A 22,177-nucleotide genomic window follows, 5' to 3' on the forward strand; every position below is an offset into this window, starting at 1 on the left:
CACCTACATGAACCCAGTATATTTTAGACTATCCACATTTTTCTGGTTACAATATCATTTTATTACCTCATCTTCCTGTCTGTTACTTTTCCATGTATGCCTGTATTTTCTCATTATTGTTGAATCTCTTCTCTTCCTCTCATCCTCCCTTTCGCCTTTATCTCTGTTAGCAGGGGGAGGGATGATCTCCTCCAGGAGTCCAGGTGTGGAGTGTGTGAGCAGATTCTGACAGACCCAGTCTCCATCGCCTGTGGACACAGGTTCTGCAGACAGTGTATCAGCAGCTACTGGGACCAGTCTGCTCCATCAGGAGACTTTTCCTGTCACCAGTGCAGAAAGAGATTCAGAACCCATCCTATTCTACATCCAAACAAAGACATGGAAGAGTCCATACAGCAGGACTATCACACACCAGTAGATGATGTCCTACATAGAGTCTTAGACACATACAAAGCCAGCATGAAGAACAAGTATGAGAGTTTATTTGAGGTAATCAAATCACAAGAGAATAAAATCCTCCTGAACAGGGTTTACACACAACTCTACATCATAGAGGGAGAGAGTGATGGAGTGAATGAAGAACATGAGGTTTTACAGATGGAGAAAACACAGAGGAAACAGCAGGTACAAGACACTCTAATCTACTGCTCAGACATCTTTAAACCTGTACAAAGTCTTGAAGGAGACATGGGAGAAGAGAAGATCAGAGCTTTGATGGCTGAAGGTGTCAGACACACAGAACCAAAAGAAGATAAAGGTCCAGAAGTGCTAAAGCTCAGAACTGTTCTGACTAAAGGCATTGCAGGCATTGGGAAAGCTGTCTCAGTGCAGAAGTTCATTCTGGACTGGGCCGAGGGAAAAGACAATCAGGTTGTAGATTTCATGTTTGTGCTTCCATTCCGGGAGCTGAACCTGTTTAAAGATGACCAATACAGTCTGCATAGACTCCAGGAAATATTAAAACAAACTGATACAAAATCCCCAAAACTCTGACTGAGATGTACATACAATTCCTGCACACACAGATAAACATGAAGAATGAGAAATATAAGAGGAAAAGGAAAGAGATAGAGATAATATATTAACTAAAGGTGCAAATCTTGTGAATTCCTGAATTGTTCACCAATAATTAATTCTGAAATAGTAACATACATATTTACATTAAGAGTTAAGGCGTTTAGCAGACACTCATCCAGAGTGACTTTGTTGTTCGTAACACAATAGCATATTTCATAAATGCAGTTAAAACATTTTAATAAGTACAAAACTAATGTAAAGGTAAGTGCATTTTCAGTTGGCATATGAAGACAATGAGAGACTCTAGTGTTCAGACAACCAGAGGAACTTCACCACCTGCAGGGCTACAACAAGGAGTCTTGATGCTTGTCTTCCAGGCCTCTTAAAGGATGAAGGTTAAGCAGGTTGCACCTGAAGCAGCACAACTAGTCTTCAATCTTCCAAAGTTCACACATTACTCCACTGCTGCACTCCCTTCATTGGCTCCCTGTAGCTGCATGCATCAGATTTAAAACCTTGATGCTTGCCTACAAAGCCAAAAATGGACCAGTCCCTTCATACATGAGGTCTGCGGTCAAAGCCCGATATGTACATCGAGTACTTCGAACCTCAAGTACGGCTTGAAATACCTTTCTTCAGGTCTCATGGATGACAAACATCGAGACGACAAGCATTTCTGTCCTGGCTCCAAGATGGTGGAATGAACTCCCACTTGCTGTCTGGACAGCAGAGTCCCTTGCAGCCTTCAAATGCAGACTGAAGACCCATCTGTTTGCAGAATATTTAAAGGACAACTGACACTGCTCCCATATTGACTGACTCAATTAGTACTTATTGTAGGGTATTGTTTGTTGTTTAACAAACTAGCAGTGATGAGATGGAATGCAGTGTGTCTGGGCAGCAGGTTTACAGTGATTTGGGTGAATGCAGTGTGTCTAAACAGCAGGTTTACAGTGATGATGGAGAATGCAGGATGTGAAACAGTTAGTCCTTCCCAGTATCAGTTCACTGTGGCAATTTATCACAGCTATTATTAATATATTTTAGCACACTACTACTTGAACATTTCAACATAGTCACTATTAATATACAGTGTGTAGTTTATCTACAGATTACCCTTGGCTACTGTATTCAAATAGCAGGAGGCTCCTCCTTAGGACCCTCCTGAAGTCACACTGTTTATTTTGTCTACTCTGCTGTTGTATGTTCTGTATATTCTCTTTATATTTAGTATATTTTCATCTCGTCATTAGTTACATGTATAAATGTCAATACTGCTGCAGAGGAGCCACCTGAGCCTCACCACAAACACTTCAGTGCAAGAAAGTCCTGTATGTTTATGCAAATGACAAATAAACTTGACTTGACTTATGGAATCATTAATTGTGCCCATCTAGAAAAAAATGCTGTTTTGAGACTGTGAAGTTATTGTCAAGCTTGTGGGTCAAATGATAGAATGTCAACCTTTACAGAAGAGGATTGGGGTCAAATGATGATAAAACAAGTTCAGATTTGATGGACTGAAATAAGAGTCAACTGAACGTTTCTCTCAGTAGGTGCTCTTGTACCAGTGAAGCCCATTCTAATGGTACATGTTGGACATGTAGTCATGGAGCCTGTCCTCCGCTTTGCTTTCCCAAAAACTTTCACTTTCATAATGCACTTGGTTCAAATCATGATGGGATAGACAATTAGTGGATGTCTTGAATCCATTATCATAGAGCAAGGAGACCACTAGGTGGCCCACTTATACTGGATTTGGTTGACTTCATTACATGCATATTTACTACATACACATTTTTGACAATGGGGAATGCAGTGTGTCTGGGCAGCAGGTTTGCAGTGATGAGGGTGAATGCAGTGTGAGCAGCAGGTTTACAGCAATGATCTGGAATGCAATGTCTGGGCAGCAAGTTTACAGTGATGAGGAGGAATGCAGTGTGTCTGAACAGCAGGTTTACAGTGATGAGGGGGAATGTAGTGTGTCTGAGCAAAAGAAGAATTTCCTGCTGCAGGAACTTTTTATCTTTCCCGCTGGACATGTTGTGCCCATAACCAACTGTTCAGAAAACTCTAAATAATCAATAATGTGAGATTTGTTGATTTAATGTCTTCCTTAAACATAAATAAACAAACATTCTACAGTATTAAAAAATACTCTTTGAGAAATTTACCGCTTGCAATGACCTCTCACTTCCACCAGATGGTGGGAATGACTCAATTTTCTTTCCACCACCAACCCTACCACATACTGACTCAACATCTTGCGGTGGATAAAGCAGTTCCATTCTGAATTTATGTTTGGTTATTTTCATTATGTTCTTGGGTGTTTAATAACTACATAGCCCAATAAAATCAGCAGTTGCACAGCCATGTTGTTTTCTGCCTGTCTGAGAGACCATGATGAGAAGGTCTGACAAGAATGAAAACCACAGTGCCAAACCCTACAGCTTGGAAAAGACACCAAAATATATTTTTTTACAGAGCCTCCAGGCCTATTAAAAGTGTATCCTAAAAGTGTCATATTGCTCTGTTCCACTAAAATCTGGTGACTAGAAAACTCTGTTTTCTTAAAATATTATACCAAATGTATAATGTATAATTTGCATAGATTTAAAACATGGTTTTATATCTTACTTTAAAATGTATCTGTAACCTAATGCAAAAGATTACTATATTAAAATGATGTAATCAATTACTTTCCATCAACTGCCAGAGTTCCAGAAACATGAGTCCCCTACAGAGCAGAGCCAGTAGGGTCACACACATTACAATTGTGAAAACTGTATTTATAAGTAAGAAACCTTCTAATAAAACCATGTTTTACTATCAGCACATAATTACAATTTTAATACACCAATCTATATTCATGAAAGACATACAACTAAAGACATTAAACTGCATAATATTAGCAATAATATGCTACATGAAATTGCTGATGTAACGATTGCCCGAGTGCCACATGGCGCGGAACAAGACGCACAGACTCCCTCGACTTGGTGAAACATTTAATGACATGGAACGTAAAAGACAATGGTGGCACTCACACATAACATTAACAGTGAAAATCAACACACAACGCTGACAATAAAGACTGTAACATTAACACAGGCTAGACACACATGGATACTAACATTATACTCAGACGCTAACAAACAATGACCAACACTCAACAATGACAAACATTCAAAGTTAAACCCTGTGCATGTGTGTGCCATCACGGGGGTGTGGCTACAAACAAGAGTGAACAGTACCACATCACTTGGGGTGGGGGGGGGGGGGGGAGCATCCCATGACAGCTGATAAATGATAACTTGGGAAAAGGGGTTCCCTCCATGTATCAGAAAAGAAAACACTCCTACTACTCTACAAATTAAACAGAGGAGAAAACAAGTCAATATTCATTTTGTGTACCTTTATAAAAGACTTGCACAGCACTGTCACAGTAGCTAATCACATTTGAATAGATTTGCAATAGTGAAACATAAACAGAACACCAGGTCCTTTGTATATAATTAAAGACAAACAGTAAATAGAAATTTTGACCTTATATTTTATAAAAACTTACTCACATGTTAAACTTTTAAATAAACACAAGTTATATTTAATACAAAAGCTGTCATGTGTGACAACAGACATAGGATTTGTCGCCATTTCTTTTTCTGTTTACTCTGGTCATGTTTTATTTTATCTTCAGTGTTACCCCTTTGCCTCTGTTTGTTTTGCCCTTCGTGTTCGTATTTCCCTTGTTTAGTAAACCACCTCCTGCATTTGCATTCTGTCTTTTGCCTCGTTCCAGCTGGAATTGTGACAGAAAATATTAAAACAGGGTTGCTAGGAAGGTGGCCAATCTTTATACTTGCTCTTTGATCTCTCCTGGTCACAGTTTCTCCCCATTGGTTGTCAGCTGTATTTCTTGGAGAGCTACTGTACTGGAGTGACCTTTGACCTGGGGGAGTGTAATGTATATGAGAGATACAGTACAGAAGTGACCTTTGATCTTAGGCCGTTGCCTCTGTGTCCCACTCATTTTTGACATAGTCATTATGTTCAGTGTATGAGGAGTTTCCAGTGCAGCTCTGTAAAATTGTAAAGATATGTTTGTTTATTTCCTTCTAAATCATATTGTTCAGTTAAACATCAGCTGATAACTACTCAAAGAATTCATCAGTAGAACAATGGAAGAAAATGTGCAGCTGGGAGCCAGTGGATTAAAACATTTAAGGTGAGAATGTGATGGGATATGTGGTGATGTACTTATAGTAGATTTAAAAGACATTGGAGCTCCATTCTTTAAGGTGAGAATTTGATGGGATATGTGGTGATGTATTTATAGTAGATTAAGTCATTGGAGCCCTATTCTTTAAGATGAAAATTTGATATGTACAGATAGATTAAGATGCGGGCATTCATACAATTTGCTGTTGAAGCTGAATATTAATAACTGGCAAACATTTATTGTTTTCCTTCATATTAAGTTTTCATATTACTAGCATTACAATACAGTACATTACATTGAATAATGTGAGAAAACAGCTTAAGCTTTAATTAGCCACACCACTGCTTTTATGATGGTTTATGATCTTGAAGAGTGACATTTAGAGATGCCTGGTCCCAGTATCCACCACTTCCTGCAGTGCAGGGATCAATGTTCATCTTGAAGTCTCTGGATCTGGTTTTACACTGTTTAGTTTTACTACTATAATGAATGATAAAATGGCTGATATCAATAAAACGTGTTTCAAACACTATCCAATACAGGAACAACAATTCACATTACAATACTCTTCCTCAAAAGGATTCTATTAAGAAATTACAAAGCAAATCATCCAGAGCTGCAGAAGTTCCCTTTATTCCAGAGCCCTGCTTGTGAAAGCTGGAGGAATTTAAATCTCTGCAGAAGTGGCTAGTTCTGTTCTACACATCAACAGTAGAATTAGTTATTACATCAACCATCTCAACCTGGTTCAGCTCTGCAACTATGCATGCCAAGCATAAGCTACCATGTATTGTGAAAGTGCAGACAAGCTCATCAGCTCCCCAGCCTTACAGACATAGACTCATCAATTGTACAGAAGAGAGTGAGAAAAGTCATGGCTGACCCTCACACCCCAGCTACTCTCTCTCCCAGCCTCACTCATATATATATATATATAAATAATTGTAAACTTTATGTAATATTTTAATGTAATATTTATATAATTTCTTTCCAGATACCGTGTTTCTTATATTAATTTTAGCTTAATGTAAGATTCATATATGGTCTCTTGTTCAGGATTTGGACTTTGTTTGGACTTTATCTTGGCATGATGATCATAAAATGTAGCCCTGAAAGATGAATCAGATATAATGAGTGAAGTTTGGATTTTAACATGCCATCAATACAGGCTTTCAGCATATTGTGGAGTGAATGTTTTATATGAAGAGGAATGTCATTTACAAATCATCTATCATAAAGATCATTAAACTGCAGTACTGAAAGTTACATCAAATATGGGGAGTTTTACAAGGCCAAGGACATGCTTACAGACCTTAATTTATTAAAGTTACAGTTTTTTTCCAGTACACATTTTACTCTGTATAGAATCTATGTAGCTGGTTTTATCGTGTTGAGATTAAATGGAAAGTGGCATTATGGGATCTAATGGAGCTTTTGCAGAGCTTTATTATGAGATATCTCAGAAGTGCTGTGAGAGTGGCACCATGTATCCAAGATAGTGTGGGGACCTGTGGAGTACATCAAGGTTTAAAATATTTGTCTTTTCTGAGCTCTAATACATTTTTCCTATGGTGCAGAACAGATCTAAACTGGAAAACGTGCAATCACATTATTGCTATGTAGATGATTGTAGTCTGAGCTTTATTCTATTCTGATTGCTATGTAGATGACTGTAGTCTGAGCCTTACTCTGTTCTGAATGCTATGTAGATGATTGTAGTCTGAGATTTACTCTTGTCTGAATGCTATGTAGATGGGTATACTTTGACCGTTACCCTGTCCTGAGAATCATAAAACCTTAGTGCTCAGTAAGATTCACAAGATACAATGGGCTTGGCAAACAGAAAGCTCAGAGATATTCTTCCTTTAATAAAGGGTTTCACCACCTCTATATGGTTATGCACACACATAGGACAGTAGGTAGCCTCGACAAATAAGTATCAAAGTTCATGTGCCCGTGGTCACAGTGGCTGCTGTGCTGTGCTGTTATCTGATATTATTCTTTTTAAAATGCTGGTTACAGCCTATGAACCACTGGGGCATAAGTTATTGGTTATAGTTCTAATGTGATAACAGAGATGTGTGTCTGAATGTGTGTACTGTACCTGTTTGTGGGAACAAAGATCTGTCCTCTGTGTGTGTGTGTGTGTGTGTGTGTGTGTGTGTGTGTGTGTGTGTGTGTGTGTGTGTGTGCGTGTGTGTGTCTTTGCATTGTATTGTGTGACAGAGGAGAAATGGAAAAAATTCCTCTTATACAGTTACACTCTCTATCTCATGCAGTTAAACTAATTATGAGGTCTGACCAGGTAAAAGCTATCCCTGAACTGTGAACATAAAACTTTGAACATGTTTGTGAACTTTCAGTAATCTGGAGTCTGTTGTCCTTTTTCACGATGCAGGATGTCCATTTCAAAACTGCTGCTGGACATTCTAGAGGAGCTGAAGATAGAGGACCTGAAAAAGTTCCAGTGGCATCTGATCAACAGTGTAGAAGATGACAAACGCATCCCAAAGTCTCATCTGGAGAATACAGACAGACTTGACACTGTGGACAAGATGGTGCAGAAATATGGCCCAAATGGAGCTGTGGAGATCACACTGGCCATCCTGAAGAAGATGAACCTCAACCACCTAGCTGCACCCTTGAGGACCAAGCACAGTGAGAATAAAGCAGGTGAAATCATGTTCACTATTTAAACTCACTATTTCAGGATTTTATATGTTCATGGCATTTGAGTTTGTTTTGTTAAGGAACTCAGTTGAAATGTGTGTAACATGCAGTATGTAGTGGAAAATAATCCTTAGTTAATTTCAGTGCAGGATGCCAGATAGCTAACATTCCATAACAGCTGCTGCCCATTGTAAAGGATCTACAGAGGTTCCAGTGATAGTTTACATTTTAATTCACAGATAAACATCCCAAAATACATATTTGAAATAAGGGGGAAGATGGGCTGAAATATAATAAATACATTATTGCATTTGAAACGGGAGTAATATAAATGGCAGTATACAGTTCCTTGTGTGGCTTTGTGTAATGCAGCAGGTTCTGTTGAAATCTTCATGTTGGAAGCTGTGAGCCAGTGATCTTCCTGTTTTAATGATGTCACTTATGCACTAAAACAACTCAAATCCATTAACACAGTCCAGTACATCCTCAGAGGACTTAACAGTAGACAACTCACTAAAATGACTGTTGAGCCACAAACACTGTGAGCAAACACCAGCTAATTTCCCTTTCATCTTAAGAATGGGACACTCAGACACTTCATGTCCAGTTTTTTATGTTTTGCAATAAAAACAGACTACGTCAACACAACGGCTGTGGTTCACCACTTGAGGGGCAGCAACAGAACTGGTCACTGCCACCGGAGAATTCCAGTAAGAGTTTGTGCATTTAGAACACTGTGGTGGAAATCTTCTTGGACTGGTTAGAGAAACAATGATTGCAGTGATTGCTGTGCTATGAACTGACACGAAGGCAAGTGTAAAAAATTTAAAAAAAGTTTATTGAAAGACTCAGCCTGAGGGCGTCTCAGTTACACACACAAGTGTCTGTAAGGGAGAGGGCGACACCCCCCCTCTCTCCACCCACCTTTATACTGTTCATCCAAAGCAGGAGAGAAAAAGGAACAACTCCCATCCAGGAGCTGTTTTGCTCTGCTGCACCAATCTTCCCAGCAGCAGCGTCAAGAACCTGGGTGGGTCAGATAGTGGGCAAGGTCAGGGTCAGAGACAGAAGAGGAACCGTCTGTAACATCCCGACTTTCAGCACAAACAGTTAAAGTGGTGGATTAAGTATATAGTTTCCATTACAACCACCATACAACTTACTGCCTAAGTCAGTTTTATGAGTTGAGGGTGAATTCACCAGCCAGAGGAGCTGAATCAGATTATATGAATCATGCACATGTTTTTTTCTTCCCACTTTTTAACAGCTGGAGAAAAAAGTGATATCAGTAGACAAATTAAAATAAAACACTATATACTTACTGTTTATCAAGCTTCCAGAATCCTCTAAAGCAGACTATAACTTTCAGTACCAATTTGTATGCATTCAAAATAGATGTTTTGACATTCTCATACGTAGAGCTTTCCTCAATGATACAAGATGAATACACATACTGTGCCTTCTCCATTAGTTAATAAATAAATACATTTATTATCGCACAGCCTGAATGTTGTTACAGCTGTTAATATAATTACACAATCTAAAAGAATTGCAGTTTCCTAGATGTAGCTATTTAAAATATTTTTTGAAGGCATAATTTTTTTTTTTTACATTTTTAATTAGTGTTTCAGTATCTCATCATTAACACACTGAACACTGGAAGACACATCACATCGTATCACCCGAGATTACCCATCTTACCTAACACAGTTAGTGCACAAGTAAAGCCCTGCACACATACTGTAATTATGAACTAATGGAGGTAGCACTGGCCAAAGACAGAAGCCAAAGCTAAGTTGCAGAAACTAAGAACTAATATCCAGCTTGTTTCAGTTAAGGACTCATCAAGCCATTACAGACTGTTCCATCTCATAACAATGCTCAAAACTTTGACTCTCATATGGGGTCTTTTTGATATCTCCTTATTTGGTAGTACTACTGATAGTTATTCTGCTCTAAAAGTGGTAAACAAACTTCAGAGAGAACATGATATAAAGTAAACATTTTGAAATTACATTAAAACAGACACTTTCCTTATCCACAGGTTATATGAATCACATAACCTTTTTCTTCTCACTTTTTAACAGGTGGAAGGAAAAGTGATATCAGTAGAAGAATGAAAATAAAATATAAGGAAAAATGTGAGAGGTTGTATGAGGAGGCTCCACTAGAATGTGATCGTGTGCCTATAAAAGACACTTACACTGAAGTTTACATGATCAAAGGATGCACAGGAGGCGTGAACACAAAGCATGAAGTGAGACAGGTGGAGGAATTCTGCTCCAAAACAGAAACAGCAGTCACACTCAGTGACCTCTTCAAAGTGCAGTCTACTGAAAACAAGCATGGTACTAAAGTCCTGACATTGGGAATAGCTGGAGTGGGAAAAACAGTCTCTGTATACAAGTTCATTCTTGACTGGGCTGAAGAGAAGTGCAACCAGGACATAGATTTCATCATGTACCTCCCATTTCGAGAGCTGAACTTGATCAAGGATAAAAAGTATAACCTCTCAGAACTACTTTGTTACTTCCATAATGAACTCTCTGGATACGAAAAGGAGATATTAAATGAAAAACATCGGCTGCTTTTTATACTGGATGGACTGGATGAAAGTAAAATTCCTCTAGATCATTATCAAAAGAAGGTGTCTATTGTAACAAAGAAGACTTCTCTTGATAGATTAATAACAAACCTCATAAATGGAGAATTGCTTCCTTCTGCTCACCTGTGGATCACTTCACGACCTTCAGCAGTCAATAAAATAAATTACCAATACTTTAACCCTGTTACAGAAATCCGTGGATTCAATGACCCACAGAAGGAGGAGTACTTCAGGAAGAGAATCAGAGATCAAGATCAAGCCACCACAATTCTCTCACACATAAAGACTGCAAGAAGCCTTTATATCTTGTGTCACATACCCGTCTTATGCAGGATTTCAGCCACCGTGTTTCAGGAAATCCTGAAGAATGGTGCGGACATGAAAAATGCTCCCACAACTCTGACAGAAATGTATCTACATTTTCTGCTGTTTTTCACAGAGCAAATGACTGAGAATTACAGCATAAGGCAAAGCACTGACAATGCAGGTTCGTCCGAGACAAGAAGAGCAAAGGTGCTGGATATCGTGAAGCTTGGAAAGTTCGCTTTTCATCTGCTGCAAAAAGGACAACTTCTGTTCTATGAAAATGATCTGAAAGAATGTGGCATTGATTTCCAAGAAGCTTTAATGTACTCTGGAATTTGTACACAAATCTTTAAACTGGGGAGGAAGATCTACAGCTTTGTGCATTTAAGCTTCCAGGAGTTCCTTGCTGCTGTATTTGTGTACCTAACATTGAGAGATGAAGGCAACCCACTCCTTAAAACCCCACTGGAGAAAATGAAATGTTTAAAACACACACTGTGTGATCTGCTCAAGACAGAGGTGGATAAGGCCATGAGGAGCAAAAATGGACACCTGGACATTTTCCTCCGTTTCCTCCTTGGCCTCTCACTGGAGTCCAATCAGACGCTCCTGAGTAGTTTACACCCAGAACTGGAGATCAGAGCAGAGAGTTTAGAGGAGATTGTGAACTACATCAAGAAAATAATCAATAGATCAAAATCATTTGAAAAGACTTTTAATCTATTCCACTGCTTGAGTGAACTGAACGATAACTCCCTGACAAGTGAAATCCAGAACTTCCTGCACTCAGGAGACCTCGCAACACAGACACTCTCATCTGCACAGTGCTCAGCTCTGGTGTTTGTGTTGGTGAGGTCAGAAGAGATTCAAGAGAAATTTGAGCTGAAGAAATTCAGGCCATCAGATAAAGGACTGAAGGGACTACTTCCAGTAGTGAAAAACACAAGACGAGCTCTGTAAGTATCTTTTGGATTAATAATTTTCATTTTTAAAGGTTTTTATTACTGAAGCTCCTTCTTTAACTAATCAAATTATGTGAATGCATTTCTCAGTCAGAGCAAACTGAACAATAGTTTTCATTTCCAGTGGTAAAAGGTTGTAATGTAAGTATATTTTCAATGGTGAACATTGATTGGGCAATGGCATTTCTGAGAGCAACAACATTAAAGAACATACAAGCTTTTATCTTAAGAGCAGACCAATGCATTCCAAAATTACTGCAACTTCTTCTTACCAGTTGGAATGCAACACATGACTGTCATTCTGTCATTCAAATGTCCCACTGGTTTCTCTGACAAACACTCAGAGAAGACACATGGAGTCAAGACACAGGAGTGTTCAGCAAGGAGCTCTGTACAGAGACAGAGAATATATATACATTTTTTCTTTGTTTGTTTGTGTGTGTGTGTGTGTGTGTAAACAGAGACAGAGAATATATATGTTGAAACTGATAGTCTAACAGGTTAACAATAGTGAACGGCAGTGGGAGCTGAGTGATTAAGGTACTTGACTGGTATTCAGAAGGTTGCCAGTTCAAGCCCCACCTTTGCCAATGTTGGGGCCCCTGACCAAGACCCTTATTAGTCAAGTTGTAATCAATCATAATTGTAAGCTGCTAAGGATAAAAGTGCCAGGTAAATGTCATGACAGGAATGGAAATGGGGGTGTGTGCAGTTCCCATTATTATCTAAAAGAGATGTTTAGTCTAGAATAGTCTATTTTAACAGATTTGTATGGAATTTCCTTCACATTTAAGATTTTAGGGTTATAAAAAATGGAAAATTCATATTTGAAAGATCAAGTTAAGAACCATTCGTTGGTTTGTCTCCCCTGAATGAGACCTGTTATAAATAAACATGAATTAGTGTGTGTTTAGGCTGGTGAGGGGTATTGTGAAGTTAAGGGACCTGTTTGTGAATTACAGATGTGTAGTGTAAGCTCAATGGAAAGACCCCAACTGGAACTGTAGGGGTCCACCAGCTGAGAACACTGTTCAGTAGTAATGTTCCACTGTTGTACTACCTGGTAAATTGCTGTGTAGACATATTAGGTGGGATATAGCATAAAACAAGTTCACTCAGATACTGAGAACCAGACCATTTAGTGCTTTATATGTTAATCAGAGAATTCTAAAGTCTGTTTCAAATTTAACTGTAATAAGAAGACCATTAAACCTGCCCATGTAGCTGCCAAAATATATTTGTAGACTGGCAGTCTGAAGAAGCACAATTCATGTTTTTCTTAATATTTACAATTTTGTCATTAAAATATTTAATAAATGTATCACTGCTACATTTCTGCAGAATAAGGAGTTCGATTTCAGTTTGCTTTTCCTTCTATTAGAGATGATAAATATAGTGATTTTTGCCTCAATGAGGACACGCTCATATTCAATGAGACTACTTTTCCAATCAATCTTAAATACTTCTAATTTAGTATTCCACCATTTACACTCCAAGCTTTGCACGGATTGCTTAAACTATGTATATGGTCATTATATCAAGGTGTCACTTTTTGTTCAAACTATATGTACGGTTGTAGTACCAAGGTGCCAGTCTTGTTTTGATAAATATTTTTATTTAAAATGATGCAGAATTAATTCTCAGTGTGCTCAGTTATACATTTAAGTATTTCAGGATCTACAGGTAAATCAGTGTTTGTGAAATTTGGTAAATTATCAATAAATGCAGCTGTAATAGCAAATCTCTAATTAGTTTACTGTGATAGTTGGGAGGCTGATGAACAGCATGGTTCACACACCCTTCATATAAAGAAGTTGTCAGATATGGTCTCACTTTGAAGGATGACTGCTACAATATTGAGAAGATTAGATCTAAAGTATGGTTACAATTATGAGATAAGATTAGATCCAATGTATGGGTACAATTATCAGATAAGATTAGGTCTAAAGAATGGTTACAATTATGAGATAAGATTAGGTCTACAGAATGGTTACAATTATGAGATAAGATTAGGTCTAATGTATGGTTATAATTCTGAGATAAAATTAGGTCTAAAGTATGATTACAATTATGTGTAGAGCTCTTTAGTTCACATACTGAAGCTGAGAGTCTCTTATAACCAGGGCTCTTTAGTTCACATTCTGAAGCTGAGAGGTCCCTATATCCAGAGACCCCTTAACAGGCTGATTAGCCCATGTTTCACTGAGTAGGTCAACCATGTTGGACATGTGGACCTGAAATGAACGGTGCTCAGCCCTACAACTATGCTGTTGAGACATCACTCATTCGCTCCTCTGCAAGGGCTCTAATACCAGAGCTGGGGGCTCACTGTCTATGCCTGCAGCATCCAAAGCTGCTAGACTAGGTCCTACAGTCTGCACTCTACACCAGATACTACAGTGTGCTCTCTAGACTAGATACTATAGTGTGCTTTCTAGATCCTACAGTCTGCATTCTAGACTAGATCTTATAGTCTGCTCTCTAGACTAGATACTACAGTCTGCACTCTAGGCTAGATACTATAGTGTGCTCTCTAGATCCTACAGTCTGCACTCTAGACTAGATGCTACAGTCTGCACTCTAGACTAGATCCTACTGTCTGCTCTCTAGGCCTTTCCATTGGCTGAATGCACTGTTCTAAAAGATAAGTCTTCTCCATTAAATTAAACACTTCTCACAGTAACATTTATTGCTAAGGATTAATCTACACTTCTCACAGATACATTTATCACTAATGATTAATCTACACTTCTCACAGATACATTTATCATTAATGATTAATCTGCACTTGTCACAAGTAAGCTTATCAGTAATGATGGAGGAAGAGTAGCTAAACATGCTGCACTCAACACATGCAACAAATGACTGAAGTCATGGTGAAATACAAATAGCAGATAGCTAGTAGGATACTTAGCTTTGGTTGGTTGTCTGCACTGGCACATTTTGAATGGTGTCCTGTGACTTGTAGGCATTGTTGATATCAGAATTGTATGCAGTTGCAGAAAATGAATAAACAATAGGACAATACAGTAAAGATTGGAATACCTAAACAGTGTTGTTCATGTGAAGTAATTTCAAAAATAGGAAACAGCATCACATGGACTTCGTTCATGACCTGTGTCTCATATTTTGCGCGCACACACACACACACACACACACACACACACACACACAAAAAAAAAAAATTAGTAATATCTTTTCATTATCAAACTCATTTTGTGTTGTCTGTAGATCCTCTGATTGAACTGTGTTTTGAACTGTATGTATTGCTTTGCAGACTATCTGGCTGTGGTCTCACTGAAGAGTCCTGCAAATCTCTCACATCAATTCTACAATTAAAAAGCTCCACACTGATAAAGCTGGAGATGAATAATAATGACCTGCAGGATTCAGGAGTGAACCATCTCTGTGCTGGATTGAAGAGTCCACACTGTAAACTGGAGATTCTCAGGTAAGCTTTCTGTTAATTCATTCTCGAATGGAAACATTATGGTGCACAATTTATCAAATGTAATTGTCCTCTTCTTTAAAGAAATTACAAAACTACCTTGTAATGCAACATTAACAGAGTTTAAATAAGGCACCGCACTGACCACACTGTGGCCACAAAGAGTTACATTTTACTGCATGATCAGATTTTCCATAACTAGTAGTAAAAAAATTATAATAATAAAAAAAATAAATAATAATAATAATAATTATTATTATTATTGTTGTTGTTGTTGTTTTCATCATCATTATTAATGTTATATTGTTATGTTGTTGTTGTGGTTGTTGTTAGTTAGGCAGTATGGTGGCTTGGTGGTTAGTCCATTTGCCTCTAAGCACTTGGGTCTGAGTCCCTATTTGAGTGGAGTTTCCATGTTTCTGTGAACACTAGGGTGTTGGGTTTAAGTGCCTATCTGGGTGAAGTTTCCATGTTCATCCTGTGTCTGTGTAGGTTTCCTCCAGGGTCTCTGGTTTCCTCTCACAGTACATAAATATGGAAGTTAGGTTAATTTGTATATTCTAAATTGTCCTCTTTGAGTGTATGTATGTCCAGTAATGGTTGGTGCTCTGTGTGTATGTCTGTTCTGTGATGGTTGATGCTCTCTATGTATTTATGTCCAGGGATGGTTGGTGCTCTGTGTGTGGGTAAGTCCAGGGATGGTTGGTGTTCGGTGTGTGTGTCCAGTGATGGTTGGTTCTCTGTCCTGTTCTAACCTTCTCCCCTTCCCCTGCACCCAGTGCAGTCCACTGGGCACTGCAGCTCATTTATGGACTCTGGCTGTAACATTCTTTATGAATTAGTTTATTTATTAACTTTTCAGAGTATCCAATAAGAAGACCATTACATCTGCCCATGCAACTGCCCATGAGGAAGCACAATTAATATTTTTCTTAATATTTACAATCTTGTCATTAAAATATTTCCAAAATGTATTACTGCTACATTTCTGCAGAACAAGGAGTTTGATTTCATTATGCTTCTTGTTAGTTTGTAGTATTAAATAAGAATCTTGTTTTCTTTTCTTTCTATTACAGATGATAAATATAGTGATTTTTGCCTCAATGAGGACACGCTCATATTCAGTGAGGCTACTTTTCCAATCAAGCTTAAATACTTCTAATTTAGTATTCCACCATTTACACTCCAAGCTTTGCACAGATTGCTTAAACTATGTATATGGTCATTATATCAAGGTGCTAGTCTCTTTTTGTTCAAACTATATGTACAGTTGTAGTACCAAGGTGCCAGTCTCCTTTTGCTAATTATTTTTATTGAAAATGATGTAGAATTAATTCTCAGTGTGCTCAGTTATACATTTATGCTCAGTTATACAATGTTTGTTAAATCAGGTAAACTATCAATAAATGCAGCTATAATAGCCAATATTATATATTATAGCCAATATATATATATATATATATATATATATATATATATATATATATATATATATATATATATATATATATATATATATATATATATATATATATATATATATATATATTACATTTAAATAAATTATAGCAAATTAATAAGTAATTAGTGTACTTTGACAGTTGGGAGGTTGATGAATAGTGCTCTTCAAACACACTTCATATAAGGAAGTTGTCAGATATGGTCTCACTTTGAAGGATGACTGCTACAATATTGAGAAGATTAGATCTAAAGTATGGTTACAATTATGATATAAAATTAGGTCTAATGTATGGTTACAATTATGAGATAAAATTAGGTTTAAAGTATGCTTACAAATATGAGATAAGATTAGGTCTAAAGTATGGTTACAATTATGTGTAGAGCTCTTTACTTCAAGTACTGAAGCTGAGAGTCTCCTATAACCAGAGCTCTTTAGTTCATGTACTGAAGCTGAGAGTCTCTTATAACCAGAGCTCGTTAGTTCAAGTACTGAAGCTGAGAGTCACCTATAATCCAAGCTCTTTATTTCATGTACTGAACCTGAGTCCCCTATAATCAGAGCTCTTTATTTCATGTACTGAAGCTGAGAGTGTCCTATACCAGACAGAACACAGCACACAGCAGAGCAGCAGTAACAGAGAGATGAGACACAGCACACAGCAGAGCAGCAGTAACAGAGAGACTGGACACAGCACACAGCAGAGCAGCAGTAACAGAGAGACAGGACACAGCACACAGCAGAGCATCAGTAACAGAGAGACAGGATACAGCAGAGCAGCAGTAACAGAGAAACAGCATACAGCAGAGCAGCAGTAACAGAGAGACAGGACACATCACACAGCAGTGCAGCAGTAACAAAGAGTAAACAGAGGGAATTTTCTCGAGTCTATGAAATTACTAAATTTGACCCTTTTCTGGGGAAGCATGGCATGCCCTCAGAAATTACTTCCTGTTCCATTGGATCACAGAATGAAATGATCCACTGTTGTTCTCCAGAGCTCACATAATATATAGTAGCAGAATTAAATGAATTTGGTATGTGCACTATCATGTCTGTTGAGGACAGAGATTCTGTTATTTCCAATTTTCCAGCAATCATTAAGTGGTCATCAAGCATAAAGATACCCACAACTGTTGGCCTTCTAGAAAATCTTTGCAAATTTTTGAATGTATATCTGCTCATTATATTTGAAAACATTTTTGTGGTCACAGAAGGATTTCATCAGTGCGATCTTTCAAAAGCCACTGACATTAAATAGGCTGAAAAACAACACTCTGAAAGACTTGCAATAGACCGATATGTCAGAAGAACTTTATAGGACAGCTATGGTGTACATCTGAGATTTAGATAATTCCAGACACTCAAGCAGTGTACAAACTGCTGGATGCTCTAATGTTCCCATCTTTGAGACAGACTGTGCAGGCTGCTCTAACCACAGTGAACAGCTGTAGCTATGACCGCTCTTTTAGTGCTCTTACTCACTTGCATACATTTACATTTACAGCATACATGGCTCCAGAGCACAATGGGCCAAATATGTGTAGAGCCCAGTATTGTAATAACTTACCAATAATATAATAAACCCAGAAATATAATGAAGGTTTGCACTTAATAATATTGTAAGCAGAAGAATGAAGATGGTGTAAAGTAAACTGGATTATGTAGAGAAAAGGCTTCTGCAGGCTTCAGTGTAAGGCCTCAGAAGGCCTCTGTGTCAAGTCTTGGACTAAAGCCAGGACATCACGAGCTGGACCAAAAGAAAGTTTTATTGTGATGAACACCAGGTGCTTTGAATGAGATCATTGTCTTAACAAAATCAATAAATAACACACCTTACATTTGGAGATAATGGCATTGGAACTGGATAATTGTATAAATAAAGTAATAAAATATGTTGGGGTATCCTAAGGTCAGAGGCCCTTTTGAGTCTGTACATGCAGAACAGAGGCTCTAATGCAAGTGGTTTCAAGGCTTCTGTACAAGTCTAAGGCAGATTTCTCTGAACTGTTCCCATAAGAAATAACTTCATTAGTGTTGGAAAAGATCTCTGTTTTTAAAAGACTTGAAAGCCTCTCAGAGCTCTGTGGCTAAGCAAGGTTCATTATCTTACCACAAGGGCAGAGTGATACTAACCTGCAACATCATCTTGCAGGTGTTTTGTGGTGTGAGGTGAGATCATCATTGTTTTAAAAAAAGGAAAATATTCCAATGGGATATGATGGTGTCAAACTTTAATTTGCATATATTGAATAATGTATGTTTGAACATAGTTGTGGAGATTTCAAACAACAGCATGTAAAGAAGGTGGGGCGATTACATAATCACTTCTGAAAACTATAAAAATGTGTGTTGTGTGTGACTGTTAGACATATTCTAGACTATGCCTCGTTTCTAACATTGAGCTCAGAATAAAGACGGGACCAGCTATTCTCTTCAATTAATTCCTGAGTCTACGTGTTTATTTTCAATTTAAGGTTTACTTAATAAAATTACTGGAATGTGGGAAAAATCTAGGAACCACACTAGCTAGCTAATCAATGTTACCAAAACCAAGTCCAGGTGACTAGCAACCGGTGTTGGATCTCGACAGGAAATTCTAGTCAGACTGATTCATCTGACACTGTCCATCTCAAAATGTTTCACTCTATAATTGTGTACCTTTCTACATATTTTGTATATGGTTTGAAATCCTCTCAGAAATCAGCTTGTTAGCTCCAGCTTTATCTAGCTAGCTACATATGAACATTACAGGAAAGTAACAGTTCACTAACTCTGCTCTCACTAGCAAGAGACCAGAAGAAAGGCTCAGGTAACGGTCCAGATTTATATCTACATAAATAGGTAGATCATTTATTTTTGTTTCTGTCTGTATTCATTGCTAACGATATTGTGCTATCATTTTTGTAGAAAGTGCCTAAGTTAACTAGATATATTTTTTTCTGTCAGATTTGGTGTCACTCTATCATGGTGTGTGTGTGTGTGTGTGTGTGTGTATTTGTGTTCACATCAGATATTTTGTGTCAGGTAGATCGAAAAGTTGATTAATTCTCTGAGAATTTGATTTGCTTTTAAAAGAATTGGTATCCAGTTCCCCATATGCATTAGTATAACTATCTATGTGTGATGCTAGGAGGCTAAGCACATATATTTATTTGTACATGTCACGATCAGTTCCTCCCAGGTTCCGTGTTCCGTGTTTTCCCAGTCTTGTGTTTTTTAGTTAGTCTATAACAGGAGAGAGGTGGGGGGCGAACACACATGCAAAGTACCAGCAACTTGGACTTGAGAATGAGTAGAATCCAAAACAGGGGAAGACTTAGTGAAAATGATAAACACTACAATGTAAATAAATAACTAGTTTAATAACAAACACCAGGAACAAACAAAAAGATAAGAGGCCAATTCAGAGTGAGGGTGAGTACTGGATAAATGAGGAAACTAAATATTAAGGGGGAACGTAGGAGATAACAAGGAAGCATAACACTCAGACAAACAGGGTAAAAAACAAGGAAAGGGAAAGAAACCTAAAGGGAGCAAAGCGACGTGGAAAGAGACTAGACTACAATGTGGGATTATATAGCAGGAAAGAAACTTAGAAAAGTACACAGAGATAACTAAACACAGATATTACCGAACCACAAATGTAATGACAGAAACAATGACCAACAACCAAGAGACGTAGGAACGGGGTTTACATAGGACTACAATTAGGGACAAACTCAGAACAGCTGGAGACTCAGGGGAGGAGATAGGGAACCATGGAGATAAATGAAAACCCGGAAGTGATTCGGTTGCCATGACAATGAGGGACGTTCAGGTCTGCGGACAAGACAGTAGACAACACAACAAAGACGTATCATGGTCAAACATTGAAAAGAAAAACAGCAGACCTTTATACAAGCATACTAATGACAAAACAAGGATCAGGTGTGGAACACAGGGAGAGTGTGGCCACACGAACGAACACACACACGGGGAGATATCTGGGAGGAGGGGACGTACCGTGACACTATGATTCTAGTTAGTTATAGTAGCTTGCTCTAGTTTAGCTAAATAAATGTTTAGATAAATGCCTTATGAGTAAATGGTGTATTCTTATGCATTAGTCACTTCAATAAAACCCTCTGGAAGATTATGTGGATAATAACACAGTAATCAGGGATTAGCCACCATGGCTAATGTTGATTGCTTCATATGTATTTGAATCCATTTGATACAGAATAAGGAGGATGTTGTTAATAGTAGTGCTAGCTAATGAGATACCTACAGCGTAATAGTATATAGACCAGTGCATATATATATATATATATATATATATATATATATATATATATGTTTGTGTGTGTGTGTGTGTGTGTGTGTGTGTGTGTGTGTGTGTGCTGTTGTTTCTGACCTACTGAAGGCCATAATCATCTGTTCCTCATGTATATGTGACAGGACTCCCTGTATCATTGATCCTACTGTATGTAGCTCTGCTGTACAGTAAGTTGTTGTAAATGTCTTTGGCTGTAAATGTGTTACGGTGCGTTGGCTAATACACTAAAACTATCAGAACATTTCATACACACCTCAGAATCAACTCACTACACGAAAACACTTCATACACAGCTCAGAATCAACTCACTACACCAAAGGGTACCCCTGTGTCACTTACACGGGTTCTCTGTCAACAAGAACACTTCATCCTTCCTAACAAACTGAAGAACACTCACACCAGCTAACATGACAAGATGAGTCAAGTCTTTAATATTGTACGTGAGTGAGACAGAGAAACCTATTTCTGTGTATGTTTGTGTGTGTGTGTGTGTGTGTGTTTGAGAGAGAAAACAGATATTTCAGAATTATAATTTCTTTACCCTAAGATATTACCTCTCTCTCTCTCTCTCTCTCTCTCTCTCTCTCTCTCTCTCTCTCTCTCTTTTCTATTCAGCTTTACTGGCATGACCATGTGTACTAACAGTATTACAAAAAATAACATGAATGAACCTTTGCAATTGAGGAACGTAGGAATTCTGTTATAATAAATAACTTGAAAAGAACTGAATTTGGTATGAAATAATAATTGGGAGAAGTGAAAATAAATAACAATAAAAAGAATGGGAAAAAAATAACTAGATAAGTACATAAAGGTGTATATAAACTGGGCAATATAATCTGTGTGTGTGTGTGTGTGTGTGTGTGTGTGTGTGTGTGTGTGTGTGTGTGTGTGTGTGTGTGTGTGTGTGTATTTGGGTGGGCTACTAATTGTTCCTCATGTTATGACAGGTAAATATGTCACCCAGCTAAAGCACTTAACACTTGTTAGTGTTTGATAGATACTTAAAGTTAGGGTGGATCATCTCAAATTTTGTAAAGTATATGTGATGTATTTGGTTTAATGTTTCACATTCAGTGAGAAAGTGCAGCTCTGTCTCTATAGTGTCTTTGTTGCACTGATGTCTTATATTGGCTGGTCTGGACCGCCAGGCTGTGTTCACTGAGTCTGGAC

General features: G+C 37.9%; 1 protein-coding gene across 1 annotated transcript in view; it reads left to right on the forward strand.

Moving 5' to 3' along the window:
* The first annotated feature begins 7,635 nt into the window (after window positions 1–7,635).
* The window catches only part of LOC113568021 (NACHT, LRR and PYD domains-containing protein 3-like), a 31,067-nt gene continuing 16,525 nt past the window's right edge, over window positions 7,636–22,177 (forward strand). The window contains exons 1-2 of the mRNA XM_035526479.1: window positions 7,636–7,909; window positions 9,994–11,773. Coding sequence (XP_035382372.1) covers window positions 7,636–7,909; window positions 9,994–11,773 — 2,054 coding nt within the window. The remainder of the gene's footprint in view (window positions 7,910–9,993; window positions 11,774–22,177) is intronic.

This window comes from Electrophorus electricus, chromosome 5, assembly GCF_013358815.1.
Source record: "Electrophorus electricus isolate fEleEle1 chromosome 5, fEleEle1.pri, whole genome shotgun sequence".
NCBI lineage: Eukaryota > Metazoa > Chordata > Actinopteri > Gymnotiformes > Gymnotidae > Electrophorus > Electrophorus electricus.